We start from the raw sequence: 22758 nt of genomic DNA on the forward strand, positions 1-22758 counted from the left end.
GATTTTTTTTTTTTTTTTTTTTAAATCTGTATGCCTGTACATTTTTTTTTTAATGTAAAAAGTTCATGCAGCTTTTTGAGGAGAAATTAAGTGTTGCTTTAAGGAAGCAGAGAAAAGTCGGGGATGGTTTTAATGTCTGAAATACAAACTGGCTAATATAACAGGAAATAATACTAGCTACATGATTTAGTATATACTTTGCTTGTGAATTTAGGAATTTTAATGATTTTTTTTAACTGTCTATTCAGGTATATTCAGTTTGAGCTTTTTTGTTGCAAATCACTAAGATACACAGCAGTTCTGTAGCATAAATTTAGGATGGAAAAGGTCTAGATGGATTATTGACCACACTGTGTGCTGAAGCTGGAAGCTTTTTCCCTGCAGACTTGAGGTTGAAATTGTCAGACTTTGTCAATTGGTACTGCTGCTGAAAATGAGTATGTGCCACATTGTGTTGCTTTGCATTTCCACAGACAGCTATACAGTGAACGTACTTTGCTGTTACTTTTGGTTTAGTGGGTTTTTCCTCCCCTTATGTTAGTTTTCAGCCAGATCAGGTTCACAATTCAGTTCACTCTGTAGCCATGTGAAGGTTTGTACTGGCATATATCAGTGAATGGTCTGGAGCAGGGACAAACTGTTAGGGGAGGATAGGACTGCTGGTTCTTGGTGGTGCTTTTTATTTGATTTGATTTTTGCCTGCAATACTGGTTTATGGAGCAAAATGCTTATCAAATTACAGCCTGAGATTTACACTCCTGTATGGCTTTGAGCTAGGGACTGCAAAAAGAGTCTGTGTGTACTGTGTTATCTGTGTACTCAAACTACTGTCTATGGCAATCCTTTTCTAGCTTCATGTTCTTCAAAGGGAAGATGTCACAATATGTCTGAAAAAGCATTGAAAATAAAATTGCTGTGAACTTCATGCATGGATGGAAGATGTAGTTTCGTTTAGCTTGGTGTTGAAGGTTGAGAGCAGTGTTATGGTTTTGTAGCAGTACACTAGGCAAATGTGGGGATATGACCACAGCTTTGTTTGCTAGCATTTAGAAGTTACTGCTAAACCTTTTATGGATTTAAGGTGAGGAGTAGTTCTGAAAAATCTAACTCAAGTGAAAGAAGAAGTGTGTATGCAGTTGAAATGGATGGGATTGAATTTTGGGGAAAGGCAGTTTACTGTGCAAATAATGCTATGAAATTATTGTCTGTAAAGATAATGAAGAGTGTAAAGCTTTACAGTTTGGTGTGAATACATTTATCAGTCACTTAATAATTCTGTGAGCCATTGAATAGAACTGTGAGCCATTTTGAATATTTAGTAGGGAAAATCCCACACAATGACAAGCTGAACATTTGCAGTAATAGAATACCTGTGCTGTGCTTCAAAGGTCTAGCAAAATCTGTGAGGAAAAAAAAAAAACCTGACAATACAGTGCAGAAATAACAAATTTGAGGTAACAAAATGATTGTTTTCAAAGTTCTTATGGTGCTGGATTAATTTTCAAAATTGCCAGTTATTTCTCTTGTCGTTTTGTATGGATTGACAAACTCTGAGCATGTTATTGTGATAACTCAGCTGTGCCACTAGAATCTGGGATTTTGGTTTTGTTCATGCTGCAGGGGTGAAGGATTAGCTTTAAAATAAACAAGGAGAGTGGTTTTGGTGATTCCAGATGCTCCAAAGCTCTCTGCTAACAACTGACTTGTTTTTGTAATGTGGGCAGGAAACTTTTATGCCAGTCTTGAGATACATGGATAAAATTTGCTTATTTCTCTTCTGCAGGAAGAGGAACATAATACCTTTTATGATACATTTTAGGACTTACACTATTTACATCATTTAGGTTATTAGATATGAGGCTGAAATTGTTCTTTCATCATTGTGATGCATGTTACCACTTGGATTTTTAAATGACATAAGTTCAAAAGCCTCTGAAACTGTTGTTGAGAATTCAAGAGGAATGGAAATTGACTTGTGTTGCCTGTTGCTTTTTATAAGCATAATATGTAAAGCCATCCAATGCTTTTGTATTTCATGTGTTTGTTTATATGTGAAGACTTTGTAAAACAATTAAATGGAATGTGTTTTAAGAGGATGTTCCCTATATAGACAGATCTGCATATGACATGACAAGATTGTATTTTCCTTAATGTTCAAATCACATGGGATAAAACTTTAAGACAAATGCTGACAAGGAAGTGTCAAAAATAAAAGACAAAAGGAACATTATTAAGCTCTGAATTTGTAAGGGTGTTTGCTGCTGACAACCTTCCTGGAATACATGCAGAGCTACGTGGGCATAATGGGCAGTACAGATACAGTACAGTAAATTCGATTCTCACAAATGGTTATTGTAGGGAGAGTCAGAGTGAAGACAGGATTTCAAATACTTATATTGAAAAGTATCCCAAAAAGAGATCTAAAGAACACTTCAAAATCAGCAAGGCCTTTTTGTAGAACATGTTCTAAACTTAGTGGCAGCAGTAGAAAAGTAAAAGTGCTGTAAATCGTACATGCCTGACTACTAGTGTAGCATTCTTGAACTGCTGCCCATTTAGGACTCGGCAATCTCCTTTAATGGAAGCATGTTTTCTTCAATATTTGAGTTTGTTTGTAGCTTACTTTTAAGCTCACATGAAGCTAGTGTTTTAGGCTGAGAATGACTGGATGTTGAAAGTTATCATTTGCAAATTACAATGTCTAAATAGAGATCCTTGGGAAGATTATTCAAATTTTGTTCTTGAAACTTAACCCATTAATTATTTTTCTACAGCTTGCTAGGATTTGTCTTCCATCTCTTCTGCTGAAGTGATGGGAGGATGACATTTCAAAATTTAAAACAGTCAGGGCAACAGCTGCCATGCACGTGGTAACTGATTTCTTTAACTCCAATTTGATTCTTGAACCAAATGACCCTGGGAGAGGAACATTCTGTAAAAGGCCTCCAATTTTTATAACTCTTGCCTTTCTATAATAGACAATAGTATTTTATGGACTCAAAAGTAATATTTCATTTCTTTGGTATTTGTCTGCCTTCCTGTTTGTTGCATTTGTTTGAATTAATTTACCATCAATTTAAGGTTTATACAGTACTTCATGTGTACAGTTGTTAAAAACTTAACTACAGGCACCCGTAATCTGAGTTTATTCACATACATTTTCTGCACTGTACAATCAAACTATTTTCTTCTTGATTTCCATCTAGCATGTCATATTTTCTGCAGATTTCCGTCACTAATTTTTGTGTTGTGCTTTGGTAACCACATATGTTGAAAATGTCAGATGTTTCTAATTACTTTTATGAATTTCCACACTGCTGCAAAATAAGCCGTCTACTGTCCTGAAGTATTTAAGTGTTTCTTTATCACAATGACGGTACTTGAAGCTTAGTACATAGTCAGGTACACCTACTGGAGATTCCTGCAAATTTGAGTTACAGAAACACTGAGCATTTTAGTAGTATATACTAGGAATGATCAGAGATGCCACTTCTCCTTTTGCTGACCTTGAGGAGGACAGGAAAGGCTGGCTGCGGTTCTGGCATTGTCAGAAAATGGGGAGAATATGTGTCTTGGCAGAAGCACTGACTGTAAACCAAAATATATATAATAATGCCAATTCATTACATCCTGGCTACGTAAAACAGTGAAGAAAGGGTGTTAAAAAGAAATACTCAGAAAAGTCAGAGAAGTGTACAGTTGAGAACATGCTAGCCTGAGCTAAATACAGTATCTTATTTTGGAAGATGGTGTAGACAGATTGAGACTACTTTATTTTTGTGTAGTTTCTTTTTTTATTATAGAGACTGCTTTTTATTTTTCTCTTGTGACTCTTCATATCTTCAATAGAATGCTTGAGTGAGCCTTAAAATGCACACACTCAGGTGCCTCACACCCATAAACCACGACCATCTACCCCTTTCATATACAGCCTCCTAAAATTTAAGTCTCTGACAGAATATTTGGTCACTTTGATCAAGCAAAAGAAGTCTTCCTGATGGTGTTTTTCAGTCAAAATTTGCTTTGTATATTTTTGTCTCCTAACGATGACAGGCTTTATATTAGATAGGTCATTACAGAGGAACATAGTAGGTACTCTTGGGAATGCAACAGGTTCAACTTCAACCATAAATAGCTTCTGACTGCAGAAGTGTCTTTCTTTAGCATAAAGGACATCTTCATGAAGGTTTTGCTGAATGTCATATGTACTGTATTTTTTTGTAGCTCTTGGTTATTAATAAAGGAGAATATTCTGCTTCTCTTTAACATATTTTTCATGCTACAGTTTCAGTTACTAACTAAAGATTTTTCTCAGACTGCTTAATAAAATGATTCTGAACTGAAATAAAATGGAAGACAAAACTTTTAGCCTTGAAGAAGGATGTCTTGAAATGACATGTGAACATGTCAAAATCGGTTGCACTGGCCTATTGGCAACAAATATTCTCAGAACATTGTTTAAAATTGTAAGTACGTGTGAAAACTGCTGTGTCTGTGTGCTGTGTAAGATAGGGTGAGGCTTTTAATATTAACAAATTCAGCATAAACCGATACTAGATGCCATGTTCAAGATTCCATTCACATGACTGGTGCTGGAAAACACATATGGTGCATGTGTAATCTTACCCACTCTGAAAAAGGAAGGGCATAGCAATTGCTAACAAATATGCCTCATTGTGGGCTTTTTGAATACTCGTCAGTATAAAAAGCAATATATCATTCACTTAGTTTAATACACTTGAGAGCTTTTTGCCATTACTATGTAAACTTGGCTTTATAACATAATCTTTAAGATTTGTGTTTATAGGCACATCTATACATGATGCTTTGGAAAGCTGTTAGTTTATGCTGCTTTATTTCTGTTAGGTTGCAGGTCTCACTGGTGCACTGGGTTATTTGGAAGCTGGTATTTCCCATTTTCAATTTAGCTGATACTGGTAACAAGAGTTAGATGGAAGAGAACCCTACACAAGTATATTTGAAAATCAGTAGCATCATGCTTGGGAGATAGTACTGAGGCTAAGCATAAGTAGTAAAACCAAGTGAAAAGGAAAAAAAAAAGAGAGAGAGAGACCCCTTCAGCTAAAATCCTGGCCTTGTATTATCGCTGTCAATTTCATGTAAATGTCAGAGGCTCATTGTGGGTCATGAGAAGGTAGATTTGGATTACTGTGCTGGAGGTTAGTGTGGGATCAGGGCTCTTAAAAACTAAGAAAATGTAAAAAGTTTTTAAAACCAAAACTTGAAGCTTTAAGCAGTGTTAAGAATTTTTTTTTTGTAGTCCAAATAATCAGTAAGTGAAGTCACCTGCCTCTTCTTTTTATTGCACATAAAGCAGTTAAGTCAGGAAATTTGCTTGTATTGTAGGTTAACAAGGGCTTCTATTTCTTGAAGACTTCTCTAATACCTAGGGAATTCTTAAATAGAAAATGGACATTAAGAACCAATGAGAAATTTCCTACCATATTTTAAGAGTCAGAGAAAGGACTGCAAAAACAGTATTCAGATGTATCACAGTGTGCATCAGTGATGCTCTCTAAAAGTCTCAGACAAATGGGGATGTGAAGTAATGCTTCTATAAATAACTCTGTGTTCATCCATAAACTTTTACTGGAAAGGCATGGAATGAGATGCCTGCATCTCTGAAAGCAAAATTTTGGGTGTGGCAGTACTTATTTGTACTGACCACCTATAAAGATGAGGGAAGGATTTAAGGAGGCCTTTCCATCCTTATTTTACTGCTGGAGATGAAAACAGGAGCAGTATTTCCAGCTAGTTGAAGGGTAGAGCATGAGCTTAAGTAACTTCAGGTAATACAGACAAAAGTAGGGTAAAAGATTTCTCAGTTCTGGAGTTTGAAGATGTAGTGCATTTATAAATACAAACATACATCTCTTTCCTGTAATATTAAGATTCAGCTACCAAGCTAGAGAAACCCATAAGGTGTGGCAAAGGCATTGACATGCAGTCTTAGAAAGCAAAAAAGTCTGGTTTCTTCACCAAGGTTTAGTATTTAGCCACTTGGCCTGTTGCCTCATAAAACAGATGTTAGTATTATCTCTGATATGTATTGCTGCATTTATGTACAAAATACTTGGCTGCTAAAGACGATGGCTTAATTAGAGTGGAATGTTGACTCTCAGCTCTTCCATTAGTTTTGCAATGACTAAAAATAACTCCTGTAAAATATAGTAAAGTTAAATGGACTAACCTATCAGTTGTCTGTTCTGAAAGCTCTAATTGCCAGAAACACAATTTTTGTTTCCTCCAAATTATAATTGCCCATCCCAGAAATGGATATTTTTAATACACAGATCACTTTGTTCTTCTTTTCAGATTAAAGTAATTAGTGTATTTTTCTTCAACACCATCCTGACAAGTGTTAGAGAAATTCCTGTTAACTAGCTTCTTTTATATTATTGAAGTCATTCAGGATTTTTAAACTGCACTGAAAGAGCAGAGAAGTCCCAAATTCTATTGACTTGGTTTTGAGTAAGGAAGGCATTTTAGCATTCATCTGTAGCTTAGTTAGAATGTGTAACAATTACAGTACTACCACTTACAGGTGTGGCAATAGCTGATACTCTTAATTTATGGACAAGAAGAATGTTCAATTTGTTGCATTATTTGAGATACATACAAATAGCTTCTAATTAGGTAATAGTAGCTATTATCCAATTCATTTTTATTGTAATAGAAGAAAACCACCTCACAAATGGGAGTGGACCTGTTTGTCAGTAAGTATTAATGACTGAGGTTCCTTGCGGCTTCATTTTGATATTTCTGCACAGTGATTAAAACTTCATCCCAAGCAGATATTTAAGTTTATCTTAAAGTTAATATTGCAGCCCTTGAAAATGTATAGTTGCAATGTTAAGTTTACAGTAAGGCAAATATATATCTTTGGATGTTTGCCCAAGGAACTATCACCTTTGTACAGCGAGTTGTGTTTAAGGAGGAGTTATCAAAGTCATAAAGCATGATTCTGACTCACGTCTGTTGACTGACCTTTTTACCTTTGAAAAATTTCTTATACCAAATTAAGTATTATGTCCTGTAGCTTGGATAATACAGCAGTAGTATTTTTTTCCCCAAGCATCTTGAGCTATATGCAATGCTTTATTTTACATGTTTGTTTTAGCACTCACTTCAGCAGATACTTTACTAGTTATGTAGCATTTGGGGAAGTGGAAGGGTATTTATCTCTAGCGGACAGATTACTAGTTTCTGTATTACTGGTACTTAGGAGCAAGTTCTCCACACAACATTTGCATGGCCTTCACTTTATCTTCATTAATTCTGTTTCTTCATTAAGTTATGTTGGACTTGAAGCATTTCAGAGCAGTAAAACAGAGTTTGCACCAAATGTAGCTAAATGTAAGTACAGAGAAATCAATCAGGTTGAGTCAAGTCTAGCAATAAGAATTTATCTTCCAAAATTCCTTGTTTTAGTCTCTAGAAGTAATCCAAAACGAGTGTATTAATTTCTAAAGTGTGTAGTGTTTGGCAAGAAAATTAAAATGTACACGTTATTTTAAAAGTACATGCTGTATATAGCCAAGAAATAATTTGAGGCCATTAGAACAAAGATTTTGATATCATTTTGTGATACAGAAAATGATAGATGTCCCCATGAAGAAAAAACAAAAAAACCTACCATGTTTATTTGAAAGTGTTCAAAATAACAAACAAAACAACTCCAAAGCTCACCAAAACCTAACTCCCTGTCAGTGCTTATTTTTGCTATCAATTTTAAAATTCAGGTGTTGGCTTTTTTCCCCTCAAGGTAGCCTCAAACTGTCAAACACAGAAAAATAGTAATTTCTCCACTATTTACTGAGCTTTACATATTGATTTGTCCAATGGAATCTTAAGAATTTTCCCCCAAAGTATGTCTCAAAAGAAGAGTAAATTTTCCAGATGAAATTTGGCAAATGCAAGACAAGTTTTTGCCTGGAATTCCTGTGTTGGCAGTGGGACGTATGACAGAGGTGCATATCCATTTTCACTGCGCACTTCAGTGTACTAAATGTATAGCTCCAGTTCAGAAGCTGTGACTAAGGGACTTCTTTTTAAAAAGCATATTGTGCTTCTTTGAAATTGCTTCTCTTTCATTTACTGAACTGTAATTCAATCCACCTGATTTTCTTTCTGAGCAGGAATTAGATGAGAAATTATCATTTCAGTGCTCCTATTGCATGCATCTAGGGAAGGCTGTGTTTTAGAATTACTTCACTCGTCTTGGCACATTTCTATGATGCATCATTCCTGGAGATACTTCCAGCATGCAGTATGGTATTAAACAGTTCATAAAAGCATAAAAGCTTTTTCCCCTCTATGTTGAAAGAGTTTGTTTGTATTTTGGCATTTAATAGACCTTCTACTACTGTATGTGGTCTGCTTGAAACTATTAATCACGTAAAATGCATTTTTCTTTTGAGAATGTATTCTGCTTCTTTATCTTGTTATTATCATTGGTACTTCACACATACTTGAAAATCAGAAGCTAAACTAAAACTAAACCAGCAAGGTCTTAAAGAGAATGGAGGAGTGGTGGTGTTACAATTTCTTATGCTGATCTTGTTCCTGTACACATGCATATAAAATTTGTGACAGCAGGCCTCATTCATCATAACGGAAGTTTGTACTGTTTCTTGTGCCCACCTGAAACTAGAGGGGGTCAAGTTTGTTTCTGGTGTGGTGGGTTGGAATTTTTGGCTGGGAGCAGGAACTGGAAGTTACAGATAAAAGTTTAGAAACTACTCCCGTGTCTGTACCCTAGCTGTAGTGAGAATATCTAGTTATGCTTCTTGGATACTGTAGCCATCTGCTGATCTCAGATTCAACTGCATATTGCCTTGGTCAAGTCCTCAAAATCATGAGAAAGATGATTGTGGAGAATTTCTTTGCAAGCCTCCTTGCAGGTCTTTCTCCTAGTATATGACCATCAAGACTTGCTACAATGAGAAGCAGCTGAAGGCAGCATTCCTTTAAACATTTTCCTTCCATTGTGAGGAAGTTGCTCTTGTGCCCCCTTCTATAATCAATATTGGCACAGCACTGCATGGACACAACTTCTGTGCTACTGTTAGGGCAGCTTTTGGAGATTATGCTCTCTACATTACTAAATGCTGGCCTAATCAAGGATTGTTTGTGGCTGGAATCCTAGATGTTGGCAAAGAATTACCAGAGAATTTTATTACCTATGAAAGTGCAAAGTTCTGGCTGAGGCAGTCCAGAAGGCTTTCCATACAGGTGCTGCATGACTGAGTGCTTGTAGCCCAGCAGTTATTGTGTGATTAAAAGCAAACATTCTTCCTGAGGGATTCATCAGAACAGCAGCTGAAACTGGGAGAGGGACAGAGGGAACCAGTTGACTGAGAACTGTAGGTTGGCCATGGCTGTTATGAGGAACACTTTTTTAAATGGTATCTATTCCATGTGGTAGAGATGCAGGCAGGCACTCACTGTTTGCATGCAGGAATTGAACCCCATCTAATCGTGTCCTACTTGAGTTCATCCATGTATAATGCAATACACTATGGATATTTGTGCCTTAAACACCCTCTTGTTACAAAGCAGAGAGCTGTGACTTAGATTAAATTTAAATCCTGATTTGTGACATGTTAGCACAGCCAACTAATGCCAAAATCTATTAAGCCTCCGACATATTTTTTTTGTTGTTGTTTTGTTTTGTTCATTACATTGGGTGAGTGCTGAGATCTTGACTACAGTCACATTTCCTTCTGGGCAGGAGGAAATGGTCTATGTAGTTCCAGTAATCCAGACAAGCCATCACATCTGGTTTTATGAATGACTTCATGGGGGGAGGGTGGGGAGAAGGGAAGTTTGCAATCGATAAACATTGTTCTTAAAATCAAAGGCTACTGTAGTTTGAGGAATTACTATGGAGAGCTTTGGGGACCTTGACAGTGAGCTCAGAAAAATTATATTATTTTTTTCTTTTTTTTTTTTTTTTTTCACCTTCTCTAAAAGATTATTCATAAAATTATGCAGAAGTCTAAATTATTCCAAGTCTGTATTACAGCTCTTCACAATTAAATGAGAAATGAATAAACATTTAGTCTTTCTGTATTATGACAAATTTTTTTAATCATACATAAGATCAAAATAATTTTATATATTTGACATGATGGCAGTTGTATTAAATAGCCAAGCATTTTTTACAGTAGCTGTCAAACAGGCTTTCTCATTGTCTATTTATCTATTATCATCTCTTGAATTTGTTGCTAAAAGTCAAGAGCATATAAAATTACATGCTGATAGTTTGAGGGGGGGAAAAATACAGTTTTACTGTGAGTTGTGATGTTTGGGGTTTTTAAAATTTAGTTATTTATTCTAAAGGCAGGTTGAGTACACTCGTTGTGAGTTAGTGCAAAGTATAAGTTACATTGTGCATGAGTACCCACCAGCTGTTAAGGGTGCTGTAGTTTAAGGCTCCACTTACCTCTCTGTAACAATCCCCGCCAGAAGTGAGCAATCTGAATTCTTGCCCTATTAGATATTCTATGGTGAATACATGGCATGATACAGTGCAACAGTACTGTGCTCTCAGAAGCGAGTCTTTGTGAGGTCCTGGTGCCTGGGATTTTAGTGTTACCTTTCTCTTCAAAGTGGTGGCACTTTGAGGAAGACATTAAGTTTACACAACTTAAGCAGATTCTCTGTTATGTTCAGCTTTGTGGGACTCTTCTATGCAGCAGTACCATTTCCATAATTCAGAAATTTAGTTGTTTGATTCTTATATGTCAGCTTGGGTGGTAAATGCAGTTTGGCAAGGCACCTGCTTTACAGATTACTTGGTTCAGAATTGACCCTGGGTTTCCATAAACACCATTATTACTCTCTTCCACCACATCAGCCAGAATAGACTCTGTGTATTATTAAAAGACATGCTCAGACCACTACCCATTATTTTCAGCAAGCATACTTAAAACATTTCCTAGGAGTACAGAAATTGAAGGCTGGCTTCTTGAATTTATCTGTGTATAAGTAGGTTGTCTTTGAGCCAGCAATCAAAGCAAGGTTGAGTCATTAGGCCATTGCTGTAGGAAAGCTATATATGTAGGCTTTTTTTATTAAGCAGTAGTATCTAATTTGTGGTCCATGATAGTATATTGTAATAAACATAGCTTCAGTTTCATTACATGCTGAAATGTTTCAGAAATCTCTAGTCTGGCACATAAACATGTATTTTACCAGTGCAAAGAAGTATGCACCACTGCCTCTAATTGCTTCCCATACAGTCCAGAAGCAGGCAGTTAGGAGCAGCGCGGGGTGCCTGCTGCCCTTCACTGCTGCTAGGACAAAGAACTAGGTCACCAGCAGTCTTCTGTGGTGCAACGGGTAGGATACCATGCTGAGTCCTGGGACTACTCAGCAAAGATGGGTGCCTCTGTTTTAACCAGCAATAAGAACACTACCAGAATTACAAAAGAAACTGAAAATTGATAACTTGCTGCCTGTTCTTCTGTCTTAGATTTTAATGCAGTGAGGCCTGCTCTTCTATTTTGCCAGCAGGAGTGGTTTAGTCATTATTGGCTTCAGAGCATTTCCACTCTCAGTATATTCTATGTTAAATGGTTCTGGGAGGGTAAGTAAAGGAAGTGGCTGTGCAAAGTCTGTTGATGGTTTCTTGGCATAGAGAATGTGAATGATTTGATTTCTTCTATCTTTGCATCCTGCCTGCTTGAGCAGTGTAAAGGAAATGACCTGGCCCCCACCTCCAGCCGTTGTTGCTTTTGACCTACTTAATTCTCACACTGATGGGACGGAACACCTACCTAATGGATGTGAGGCTTAACCTGGGAGGGAGTTTATCCAAATGGCAAAAAGAATTGTTTGATCTTAATAATGAGCTTTAACAAGATTGTCATTAAATTAAGTGAGAATATCTGGTGGTTTATGTCACTTCTCAGTTTAAAAGTAGTGTTTGAGGTTTGGCATTTTGGGATGTGCTTTTCTTAATGGAGAATGCTGCCTTGCCTCTCTTGCTCAACTATTGGAACGATTGGATATTCTGTCCTGTTGTGTCCATCTTGGCATTATCTCAGTTTTAAAATGGAGCATGACAGAGGCTGCTCATCTCTCTGGCATGAGGATCTGTCTCAAACTTTGTTGCATCCCAGCAGCAAAACGTGTCAGCACAGAAGCAGAGCAGTGTTGCTTGTAGAACATGCTCTTGATCTCCACTGTGACCTTCAGGGTCACAGAGTGCACAGTTGCCTCCTTGGAAGACTATTTCATAGTGACCTTTGTGCTAGGTGACACGTCCAGGTAACTAGATGACAGGACACTTTTAGTTCAAAAGTATAATTAACTGTGGATGACAAGAGAGAGAGAGAAGTATCATCTGTGGCTTGGAAGGGGATTTCAAGATGAATACTTAAAGTCACAGGCAATGTGACCAGCTTGCAGCATTAGCATCCACACTATAGAACTCTTGGCTGTCTCAGAAACAGATTGAAGAAGACTCCCTATCCTGAAATCCTTATGTCCAGGGACACAGGTGCTGCTGAGACCTCTCAAGCTGAGGAGAATTCCAACTTAATTACTGGAAATTTGAATGCAAATTACTGATGATCGTGGAGATTTAATTTAACTGAATACTTGTGAGGGATGCTGTATGTGGAACAAGGGCGCCAAGAAACCTTTTTATGAAGAACATAGTATCCCTTTAACAGGTGGGAAGTAGGTCTTAGAGGGATAAAAATCTCCCTTGTAACAAAATATGTTTGTGTTCAATAGATAAACAACTAACTGAAGTCACTTTGGGAAACCCTAGTAAAGAATATTTCTGAATTATTTATAATTTAATTACATCATTCTGTTTGAGAAATTACATTCTTGACATAATTGTAATATAGTTCAGGTACTATGGGAATATTAAATAAAGGTTTTCTTTTGGGTTTAGGGTTGTTTGTTGGTTTGGGTTTTTTTTGCAGTTACCTCTTGTTCTGTCAACTTTGAAGTGTCATACCATGCTTTGAAGGATGTAGATGATGAGTTTATATCTAGGAAGCTTGCAGAACATGTACAAAGGATTGCAGTTTCAAAATGCACACATTTTTATTTATAAACATTGGGTTGATTTCTTTTTAAAGCTAAATAGTAGTATACTAATAATGAAGGGCTTTATATATATATAGGCTCAATTCTTATGTGTTACGCAAGCAAGGAAACCACAGATCTGAGCCTAAGTTGCATATGTTTATAACTTAAATATTTTTCTGTACAGTTGCTATATGAATTTGTTTTCAGTTTCCTTTTTTTCCTCAAAATGTTCAACACATCATGGTTGGTTTCCTTCATTTTGGATATGAACCCTTGTACTAGTTTCTTGTCACTATTGAATATTCCTATTTTTAGAAAGTCAATTCTTTTTATATGCATGCATAGAAACAATGTGATGCATTTCCCAGTGCACCTACTAATAGCCTCTCTATATATGCATAGTAAATTATTTATTTTAATCTGCACTTAAAGTAATGTACATACATTAAAGTATGTACATAAAGTAATGTACATACATTACATCACAAGTGCACTTTGTGTATATACTTGCATGATATTTTTCCCCTTCTCTTGTTTCTTACTCAGTTTGTCATTTCTAAATTCCCTGTTTCTTGTCTTTTTTACTGAATTTCACAAATCCTCTGGTAAGGTGGTTCCAACAGCTTCTAATATTTACAAATCTTTTGAGTTGCTAACTTTTTGTGCTAAGTAGCAGCTAGGGGTAGAAATATTTTCACAAGAAGAGTTTAAAGATGATTTAGTAAACTTGTTATAGTTGAGGTGTAGTAGATTGGATCTTGCCTATGGAAAGCAGTATTACTGGAGTGTGTACAAACTGAAAGAGTTTGGTCAGCATTACCTGTTGGCAAGTATGACCTATCAACCTTCTTGATTCTCATTGCCCAAAATATTTTAATAAACAAAAAAGTCACAGTGGACTGTATCTAGAGATCATATGTTCTGGGGTGTTCTTACAGCTTATTAGTTCAATGCTGTAGTTTTTTAACTTCTCCTTGAGTGTTTTCTTCTACTAATTGCCGTGTTGTTTTGCTGTGTATTGCAGTGTTTCCAATAGCAAATAGTGGTGACAACTAATCTTACTCCAAAAACTCTGGAATTTTTAATCATCCCTTCAAATGCCTTCCTGTCTACCCAAACCTATCAGAGATCTACTAAATCTTTGTTTAAGAAAATGTACTGGAAACTTTCTCTTTTGGGTGGTTACTTATAGATCAGACCACATATTTACGAAATACATCCTGAACTATGACTGGATCAGATTCTAAGTTCAGGAGAGCCCTTCTTTGATTTATATTCATTTGGCTTTGTTTTAGACTTGGATAGGACCCAGTGTCTATTCATTGTATGGGGTCCATGTGTAAGATACACAGGAAGTGTTACTATGAATGTAATTAAATTGTATTTGTACTTTATTGATGTAGGTTCTGTATCCTGAACAAGCGTGACCTCATATGGTCTGAAGATTTCTTCCCTTACTACACCAACTCATGTTCAACACTGCAACCCTTTATTTATTTATTTACATTTTTACCTACCTTGCATGCATAAGAAAGTAAGATGATTTTAAGTGAAAGGCTTTACTTCAGGAATAATTATAAAAAATCAGCACATTTATGTTCTTGCAACATCTTGACAAATCTCTATGAAAGATGCTGGCATTTTGTAAACATTTGCAAACATCACTAAGTTGTGAGGTTTAAAATTTCTCTTTTATACAATCTTTAAAAAGAATCTATTCTAGTGAATGTACAAAAATTCATCATAGATAATAGCTGTTAGAAGTTAATCTTCTTTCCTATATCCATTTGCTATATTAAAACACAATTAAATCTAGAAAACTACAAATGTGAGTCATTAGCTCTGAGGCATATAACTGCCAGGCAAGCAGCCATGCCACATCCAGAAGTATTTAAATCTCTTGATGTTAAAAATAGGTATAGTAAAGATGTCACTAAATTTGAAATAAATCTCTTGTAAAATGTAGTTCCATTTAACATGTAATGTTTTGTGAGATCGTTGCTTTAGAGCAACATGAGTGTTGACCCGTGGATCACAAATGGCCTTGCAAAGCTTTGTGCATGTAATATACAGAGGCCTAAAGCCTAGTCATATGCAATGAGCATTGTCAAGAAGCAGCGTTTCCTGGTAGTCACATTACTGTTTTTCTTTCTAGGGGGATGCAAAAAGTCTTCTAGCCTCTGAGAATGTAAGCACTGGCCAAAAGTTGGACTTTTCTGATACAATGGTACAGCAGAAGCTGGATGAAATAAAGGACCAAATCAAGCGAGAAATAAGGAAGGAACTTAAAATCAAGGAGGGAGCAGAGAACCTCAGAAAGGTCACAACAGATAAAAAGAACTTGGCATATGTGGACAACATTTTGAAAAAATCAAATAAGAAGTTAGAAGACCTACATCATAAGTTACAGGAGTTAAATGCACACATTGTTGTAACGGATCCAGAAGATGTTGCAGGTAATGTACATTATTGTGAATTCAGTTTTCTTTCTCCTAGCTTCAATAACCTGTATCCTGTTTCACTGGGAAAAGTCACTCTGGGAATGAGCAAATCTGTAGCTGGTGAGTTTGCTACTTACACGTGCTTGCTTGATTTTATTCACAAATAGGTGTCCCGTCCCTTTGAGTTTTAAACTATTTTTGTAGTACTGTATTTTGCAAAGTGCCTGATGATGCAATGAAAACTAACTTAACACGTACCAGACCTTCACTTCTCAGTTATTACTATATTAAAATATTTTCCCAATCACTGTAATATTTCCTAATAGTTTTCCACTACTTAAAAGCAAATTTCAGCAGCTCTTTCAGTGACTTTCTCTGAGTTACATTTTACGTGTCAGCTTTTATTCTGCAAGTGAAAAAATTGATACCGTGTACTCAAAAGCTTTGGTCTCTTTTTAACTTAAATCTAACGTCTACAAAGTGTTTTCCTGTTGCACCATTTATCTATCTACTGTCCCAAATATTTCTTCAGTCATTTCCACAGTGTGGCTACCATTTCAAAGACCATTTGAAATAGTTTTTAGGGAATCACAGAATGGTTGTAATTGGTTTAATTAGTATTTTCTGTGGCGTGGCAGTGAGTCAACACTAATTCTGAAGGTATTTTTGTTTAAATACCAGGATTCATATTTTAGGATGGAATGTTGTGAAAGTAAACAGTCCTTTTTCAGCTTTGTGAAGTGACTCAGGAGATACTGCCAGCTTGGTCATTTTACATTTCACAGGCTCTTGGCAGAAAGTTAACAAATGTTCATCAAAGCTTGGACAGTAGAATAGAAAACATAGCACGATCCTTGTGTAGAAACGTTGCTTACAGTGAGAATTTATGCAGGTAATGTCAGCAATTCATACTGTCTTGCCCTCTGACATGCTGCAAGAGTATCAAAGTGTCCATTGTGGCCTGCATAGTATTCTCTGTTTTCTTGGCAGGTTTTTTTGCTTTTGATCTTTGTCAGATACAAGAGGCAAAGGAGAGGGGACAGCTGAAGCTAGTGAGGAAAAGTAGTTGATGCCTCATAAAATGGGAATGAATACAATAATGAATGATTCACAGCCATTCAATGTCTAGTAGATGTGAAGCATTCTGTTCCTTTTCAGCTAAGGCTTATGAAAATTTGCTTCAGTGTTGACAGTAGTGTGGCTTTTAAATGAACAGGAAGAGTGGAACAGACAGAAAATTGTGTATAAACTGTATATAGACCAAGTATAAAAATCTGTGTGGACATAAATTTGTGGAGTTCAGCTAATAGTACAATTTGAAAAGGGGATGAGCACAGAATGCTCTCATTGGAATGTCTCTTTGCAGTGTATCACAAAGCAATCACAATGAGTTAGTGAGCAATATTGTCCTTGTGTGTGACTCAGGAAACTCTAAGAAAGCACCCACTAGTTCTGAAGAGACTATTTAGATCCCCGTATCCAAACTATGTTGTTCAGATCTTTGGTACACTTCTGAAAAGGCCAGCAATGGCCATTGCTGTTGTGATTAGCTGTTAGCAGCCAGGCTCATCTAACCTTGTGTTCAGATACAAGAGACTTCATGAAGGGCTCAAGAGATGAAAGATCAAGGCTGATAGACTAATGTGCTTCTACCTGCTTTTGCTAAACTTCTTGGTATTATGTTTTTAACTTTCATTCCATTCAAAGTGTTGTTTTTTAGTCTTAATTATTGAAGTATACAAGAAAAAACTTAGCAATTCTACTGAGATTTTATAATGTCTGTATAGTATCACACATCACGTAAGTGTTCTTGTGTAAGACTCATTTTAACATAATATATTGCATAACTGGTGGGGGGGGAGGGGAAACAACCAAACAACAAGTAGTCTTGAGTGATCTACAAGCATCCACCCTCCAAAACTGAATGCTGGTGGTTTTGATATTGTTTGCTTTGTTATTTAATTGCCCATTCTCTTCCTTATTCATGGGCAGTAATTCATTATCATTAAACATTCTGTCTTCTTTGAGACCAGCGACACTCTGATCTTTTAATACTGAAGTCTTAGGTTTGACTAACCATTGGTGAGCTTGGCTTTTGCAGTATGAGGTTGGTGATGTAAAACTTCAGGCATACCAACTGTGTCTCTGTGTGTGTACAAACACACAACAATTGGCAAGTACATAGCCATGTAGCCCTCCAGATCACTGCCATCTGACAGAAGGTGCCTCTGTGGAGAGCTCACACTTACCTCACGTTTGGGAATTTTTGCTTTTGCTCTGGATTGACAGTGAGTTTAACTATTTGTTATTAATAATAATAATAAATTAATTCTAAATGTAGGAGCTCCCAAAATAAGTGTATTGTTTCCAGGGGTTAGTTCTATTCTAAGTTGCAGCTTTTCGCTTCAGCCCATGTTTGACCTTTTTCTGGTTACTTAGTGACAAATTACTTTAAACAGAGAAGGACATGAGAAATTTTTAGACTGTGCAGAGCATAACTGCTGAAAATAATATAGAGTGTTCAAGAGCTGTGAGAGTCAAGGTCTGTGTTCTCTTTATGCACTTTAGTATTTTTGGAGGTGGCCCTGGTTTTCTTCTGTCTTTTAGAGTATATTGTGTAGGTATTCACAGCTTCTAAGTAGTAGTTAGGACTGAGATCCACTGAGGTGTAATACTGCGAGACGATGATCTTTTTGACCTGTCAGATCCAAAGAATTTTAAACTGTTTCTGTTGACAGGTTGAAAGGTCATTGTGGTAACTTGGAAAAGTAATGTACTCTTTCCTTGTTCCTGTATCTGAAAAGTGGGTGTGAACATATCTTTATAAAGTGCTCCAGATTTAAACCTGTAAAGTGTGTGCAAGCTGTTGTGCCTCCTACTGTTGCTTATGGTATCAAGCAGTGACTTATATTGCTTTTTTTGAACAAACCACCAATTTGTATTGTAACTTCTCTGTTATCAGCACACTGTAATCAATACATGTTAAAACCATTAAATGTAGTGTAAATTAATTTACTGTAGAAAACTGTTTTAATAACATTTCAAGCAAGGAAAGACTCTTTTGATGGTGGCTTACCTAGAACTTAAAGCTTTCAGTGTCATAATGCCATGAGAAATTGTTTTCAAGAATTTTTGAAGAATTGGTATTAAACCTTAAATAAAAAGTGCACTTTGCCAAAAATCTGTAATACTGAATATAAGGGTAGAGCTGGCAAAGGATGTATGAATCAGAAACAACTTGTGGCATAACCTAAGTTTACCTTACATTATGAGGTTGCTGAGGAATCTAGAATTGTTTTAGAAGTGGGACTTTGTACCCAAGTATGCCCTTATCATGCACTGTGTTAGTCATACTAGGGCATGGAATTTTAAAAGTTGTAAGCCAGCACTTCAAAGTGAAGCAGAATGCAACAATATAAAATTGAGTGGGACAAGCCCAGTGACCATTACTGCTGAAAATGAGAGCTTTATTTTAATGGAGAACGTGGGGATAATTCCTTCAGTCTTAGAAACAAAGAAATCTTTTATCTTGAAAACTTACTTCTACACAGTTGCACAGATTAAATTTAATATTCTTTTCATGTGTATAAAAAGTAGGAGTAGATATCATGATTTTTAATATGACTCAGTGAGGTGTAAGATTGAAATAGCCTATCTAGAGCAAGTCACTGATTTAATTAGGCATAGAGCTGACACGTGGAATATGTATAAATTAGGAAATTAATCTGTTCCATAGAGCTGAAGTAAAGGTGGTTAGGGAGGTGAGATGATAGAAAAAGCTTTGAAGGTGCTGAGGATACTGGATGAAACATGGAGAACATGAAATCAAAAAGACAAGCTCAGGTGTCTTATTCCATTCATGTAACCTAGATTCTAAGCTGTCCACATCAAGTTTGGTAGTAGGGATCTCAAAGAAAATTAAATTACATTGTGTAAGATTATGACTAGCTGAAAGGGGAGCAAAAGAAACTGTCTGGGGAATTTCTTTGTCCCTACAAATTACTAGGTTAATTTGTCAGACTAATTACCGCAAATTGGTAGAGGTGACAGCCAAGCTGGTAGAGGCTAGGACTTTTTAGACAACAGATTCCATCGACGAGGCATCCGTAGGAATTTCATGGTATTGTTTGGGAAACAATGTCCTGCACTGACTTTGTGGAAATTCTTGAGCTTCAATTCATTTTCAATTCAATAATGTCTGCTGCTGCCTTGGTCTTACTGATGACTTTGTACAAGTGCTGATATAATCATCTGACTCCCTGAGAAAAGCCCGATGATGCCTCTTTATTTCCTCCTCCAGCAATTCTTCAACATGCATCACAAGTATTTCTGCTGGATATGACACTGATGAGGCTAACTGCAATCCCTAGATGAGATTAAAATTAACTATTTACCAAAGGGCATTTGCTGTTAATTGAGTAGTTTAGCAGCATGTTGCGGTACCATCTGGGAACCCAACTTCAGAAAGTTACATGGAATCCTAGATTGCACACTGAGCTTACTGAAGAAATAGTGTACCTAGCATGTGGGGAAGAGTTCCCAAAGTAATGAGCACCAGTCTCAGAAGACTAGAGTGTTGTCACTAATAAATATAATTTAGACAGAAGTGCTGGTAAAAGGCAGTTCAGAAGCAAAAAGTTTTTGCTGATGAGCAAAGACTCAAAGCAGAAGTTGTTTCTGGAAGATTAAAGATCACACTTAAAATAAACATTTCAGACTGAAAATCACCATTGTCCTGGTGCAATCCAGATATTTAATAAAATGGCATCTGTTAAACTACCATTAGTAACTTATTTTAATTCATCAGAGTATATTGTCATGAAAACAGGACACTGAAGGTGCTGGGGAAACACCAGCTTTTCCAGCAGCCTGGAGGTGTGCTAACAAGCCACACAAAACTTAGTAGTGTTAGGCTACAAAAGTCATAGCTCAGCAAAACTAGCATGCTAGTTACTTGAAGTTCACTTAGAATACATCTGTTACTTTATTTGATGTTCATTGTCAAGAAGAAAATACCTAGGGACACTAATCCATACCCCATCAAAGCTCTTCCTGTGCTCTGTAAAGATGGACTGGAATGCATTTAAAATGGCAAGTCCCATACTGTCCCTACTGACCAACAAATGTGACAAACTAGAGAATCATTTTCCCCAGTCCTGCTTACCTACCTGAGTGAAATAGTAGTTTGGTATGTATTTTTCACTTCTTTTAACTTCAGCCATCTATGTAAATCCCATCGATTGTGATCATCTGGATTAATTTATCACTTATTTGTGTTGTGAAGATGATTTAATGTCCCCAGACAAGAATTGAGCCCCTCTGTATTGTGCTTTACGCAAATTAGGTGAGAGAGAACTAGCCACACCAAAGTGATGACAGCCTCAGTAGACATCATAGAGAAAGGGAAACAGCTAACACAGATGTAGGTTGTAGTGCTACTGCTAAGATTGTCAGCACTTTCCATAACAGGACCAGTTTGTCTGGTTGATTTAAAACTTCAATTTGAGTTCTTCAGTAACAAGCTGCCTCAGGCTGTCGTGGGGTTGAGGGGAAGAAGGCACTTGGAAAAGCTGTTGGTAAACTTTTTCCCTTCCCTTTTCTTTCTTTCTTAAAAAAAGAAAAATAATCTTTAAGAAACCATGTTGCTCTGTTTGGGAGTTTACAGCAGCTATTATGCCTAAAGACAGAAAATTACTTCTTCCTAGCAATTAGTCCATAGTGTAGAAAAGTTTCCTTTGCTGCTACTTACTAATAAAGCATATAGTAGAACTGTTTAAACTAAATGGTACAGGGTAGTTTAAGTCCATAAGTACAGACCAACTCCTGAGATGACCCACAGGAAAGTGATGTGGTTACACCATCACAGTGCAGACATGCAAAGGGAGATAATAACAGCTCCCTGGGCAACCTGAACCGTGGTATCTTTAATTAGTCCTTGACTTGCAACTTGAGTGTTGCTTTAATGCAAAGGAAGACTGCTTGTGTGCATCTTTAAAAGCTGTGAAAACAGACTTCAGGAGCCCCACAGTCTTCCCAGGGATCATCAGAGGGCAGAATCTTGAGTGGTAAACACCTAGATCATAAATCTGAAGTTGGTAAATATTCATTTCTATGATTAATCTGCTTTACAAGAAGACTTGATGCTGTGACTTTCAAGTTTCGTGTTCTAATTTTGAATAGATTTTTAGGTGAGGATTAGTTGAATGTGAGGACATAAGTGAGAGGAGGAAAGCATGTTGTTAATCTTTGTTTTATTAATAACAGATTTAAGGTAAAGCTGTTCAAATGCAGTTTCACAGAGCATCCATGCCAAAACATTGAGGAGACAATGAATAAAACACACAACTATTTTCTGTACTACCTTTTAAGTATTGAGGACGCAGTAAAGTCTTAAAAGTGGCTTGAAGCAAAGAGTGAATTAACAGCAGAAGAACTTAAAATTCTCCTTGCATTAAATCTGTCTGTAGCCTCAGCAAAGATCACAGTTTGGGAGGATATTACATAGCAAACTTGAAAATAAAATTTATGCAATTTTCCAAAATCATTATCAGAATTTACAGAAGAAATATGAACTGGCAGATAAAACATCACCTCCCTATGATACTTCATAATTAATAATTAGTATGTGACTACAATGCCTGTGTTTTTAAACTGAGGAATAATAAATAAAGAACTATTATTTATGTATTCATATCTTCTTTCTGGATTCTACATATGATTTATAAGCAGCAAATATATAAATAAGGAACTATTGTTATTTATAATAAAAAATCTGGAGCTTAATCTATCATCATAGTTTTAGTTCAAGGAAAATTAATTAAGGTTGTAAATAAAGCCTGTAGTGCTGGTATCAGGTAAATATTATTTTTCAGGAGACCAGATAATGTCATTTGTCCATAGAGAAGGTACTCGTATCAATTGCTAAGGTAGAAGAACTCAACAGCGAAAAATCCAATTGGAGTGAACATGAATTTTCCTCTGCTACAGATAAAATGGAAAGATAAGCCATTGGGATTGTAGGAAGGCCAGGTAGCTAAAAGGATAGGTGTGCTGAAGATGGTTAAGTACGAGGCAATGGTCTAGTGACTGCTTATTTGCAGTTCGACAACAGTTCATGTTGCAGAAGCTGAATAATTGACCAATGATCAATAGATTTTTTTTTTCAGGAGCAGGATAGAAAAATTAAAGAATTTTACTGTATAGTTTGATAAAACTAACTTGCATTCCATTAAATTAGTCCAGC

General features: G+C 36.4%; 1 protein-coding gene across 1 annotated transcript in view; it reads left to right on the top strand.

The window, feature by feature from the left end:
• PKN2 (protein kinase N2) overlaps positions 1-22758 on the top strand; it is a 54256-nt gene that overhangs the window by 8074 nt on the left and 23424 nt on the right. The window contains exon 2 of the mRNA XM_068141204.1: positions 15230-15530. Within this exon, the coding sequence (XP_067997305.1) occupies positions 15230-15530 (301 nt within the window). The remainder of the gene's footprint in view (positions 1-15229; positions 15531-22758) is intronic.

This window comes from Melanerpes formicivorus, unplaced genomic scaffold (genome assembly GCF_026170545.1).
Source record: "Melanerpes formicivorus ecotype bairdi unplaced genomic scaffold, bMelFor1.0.p_v2 SCAF_7, whole genome shotgun sequence".
Classification (NCBI taxonomy): domain Eukaryota; kingdom Metazoa; phylum Chordata; class Aves; order Piciformes; family Picidae; genus Melanerpes; species Melanerpes formicivorus.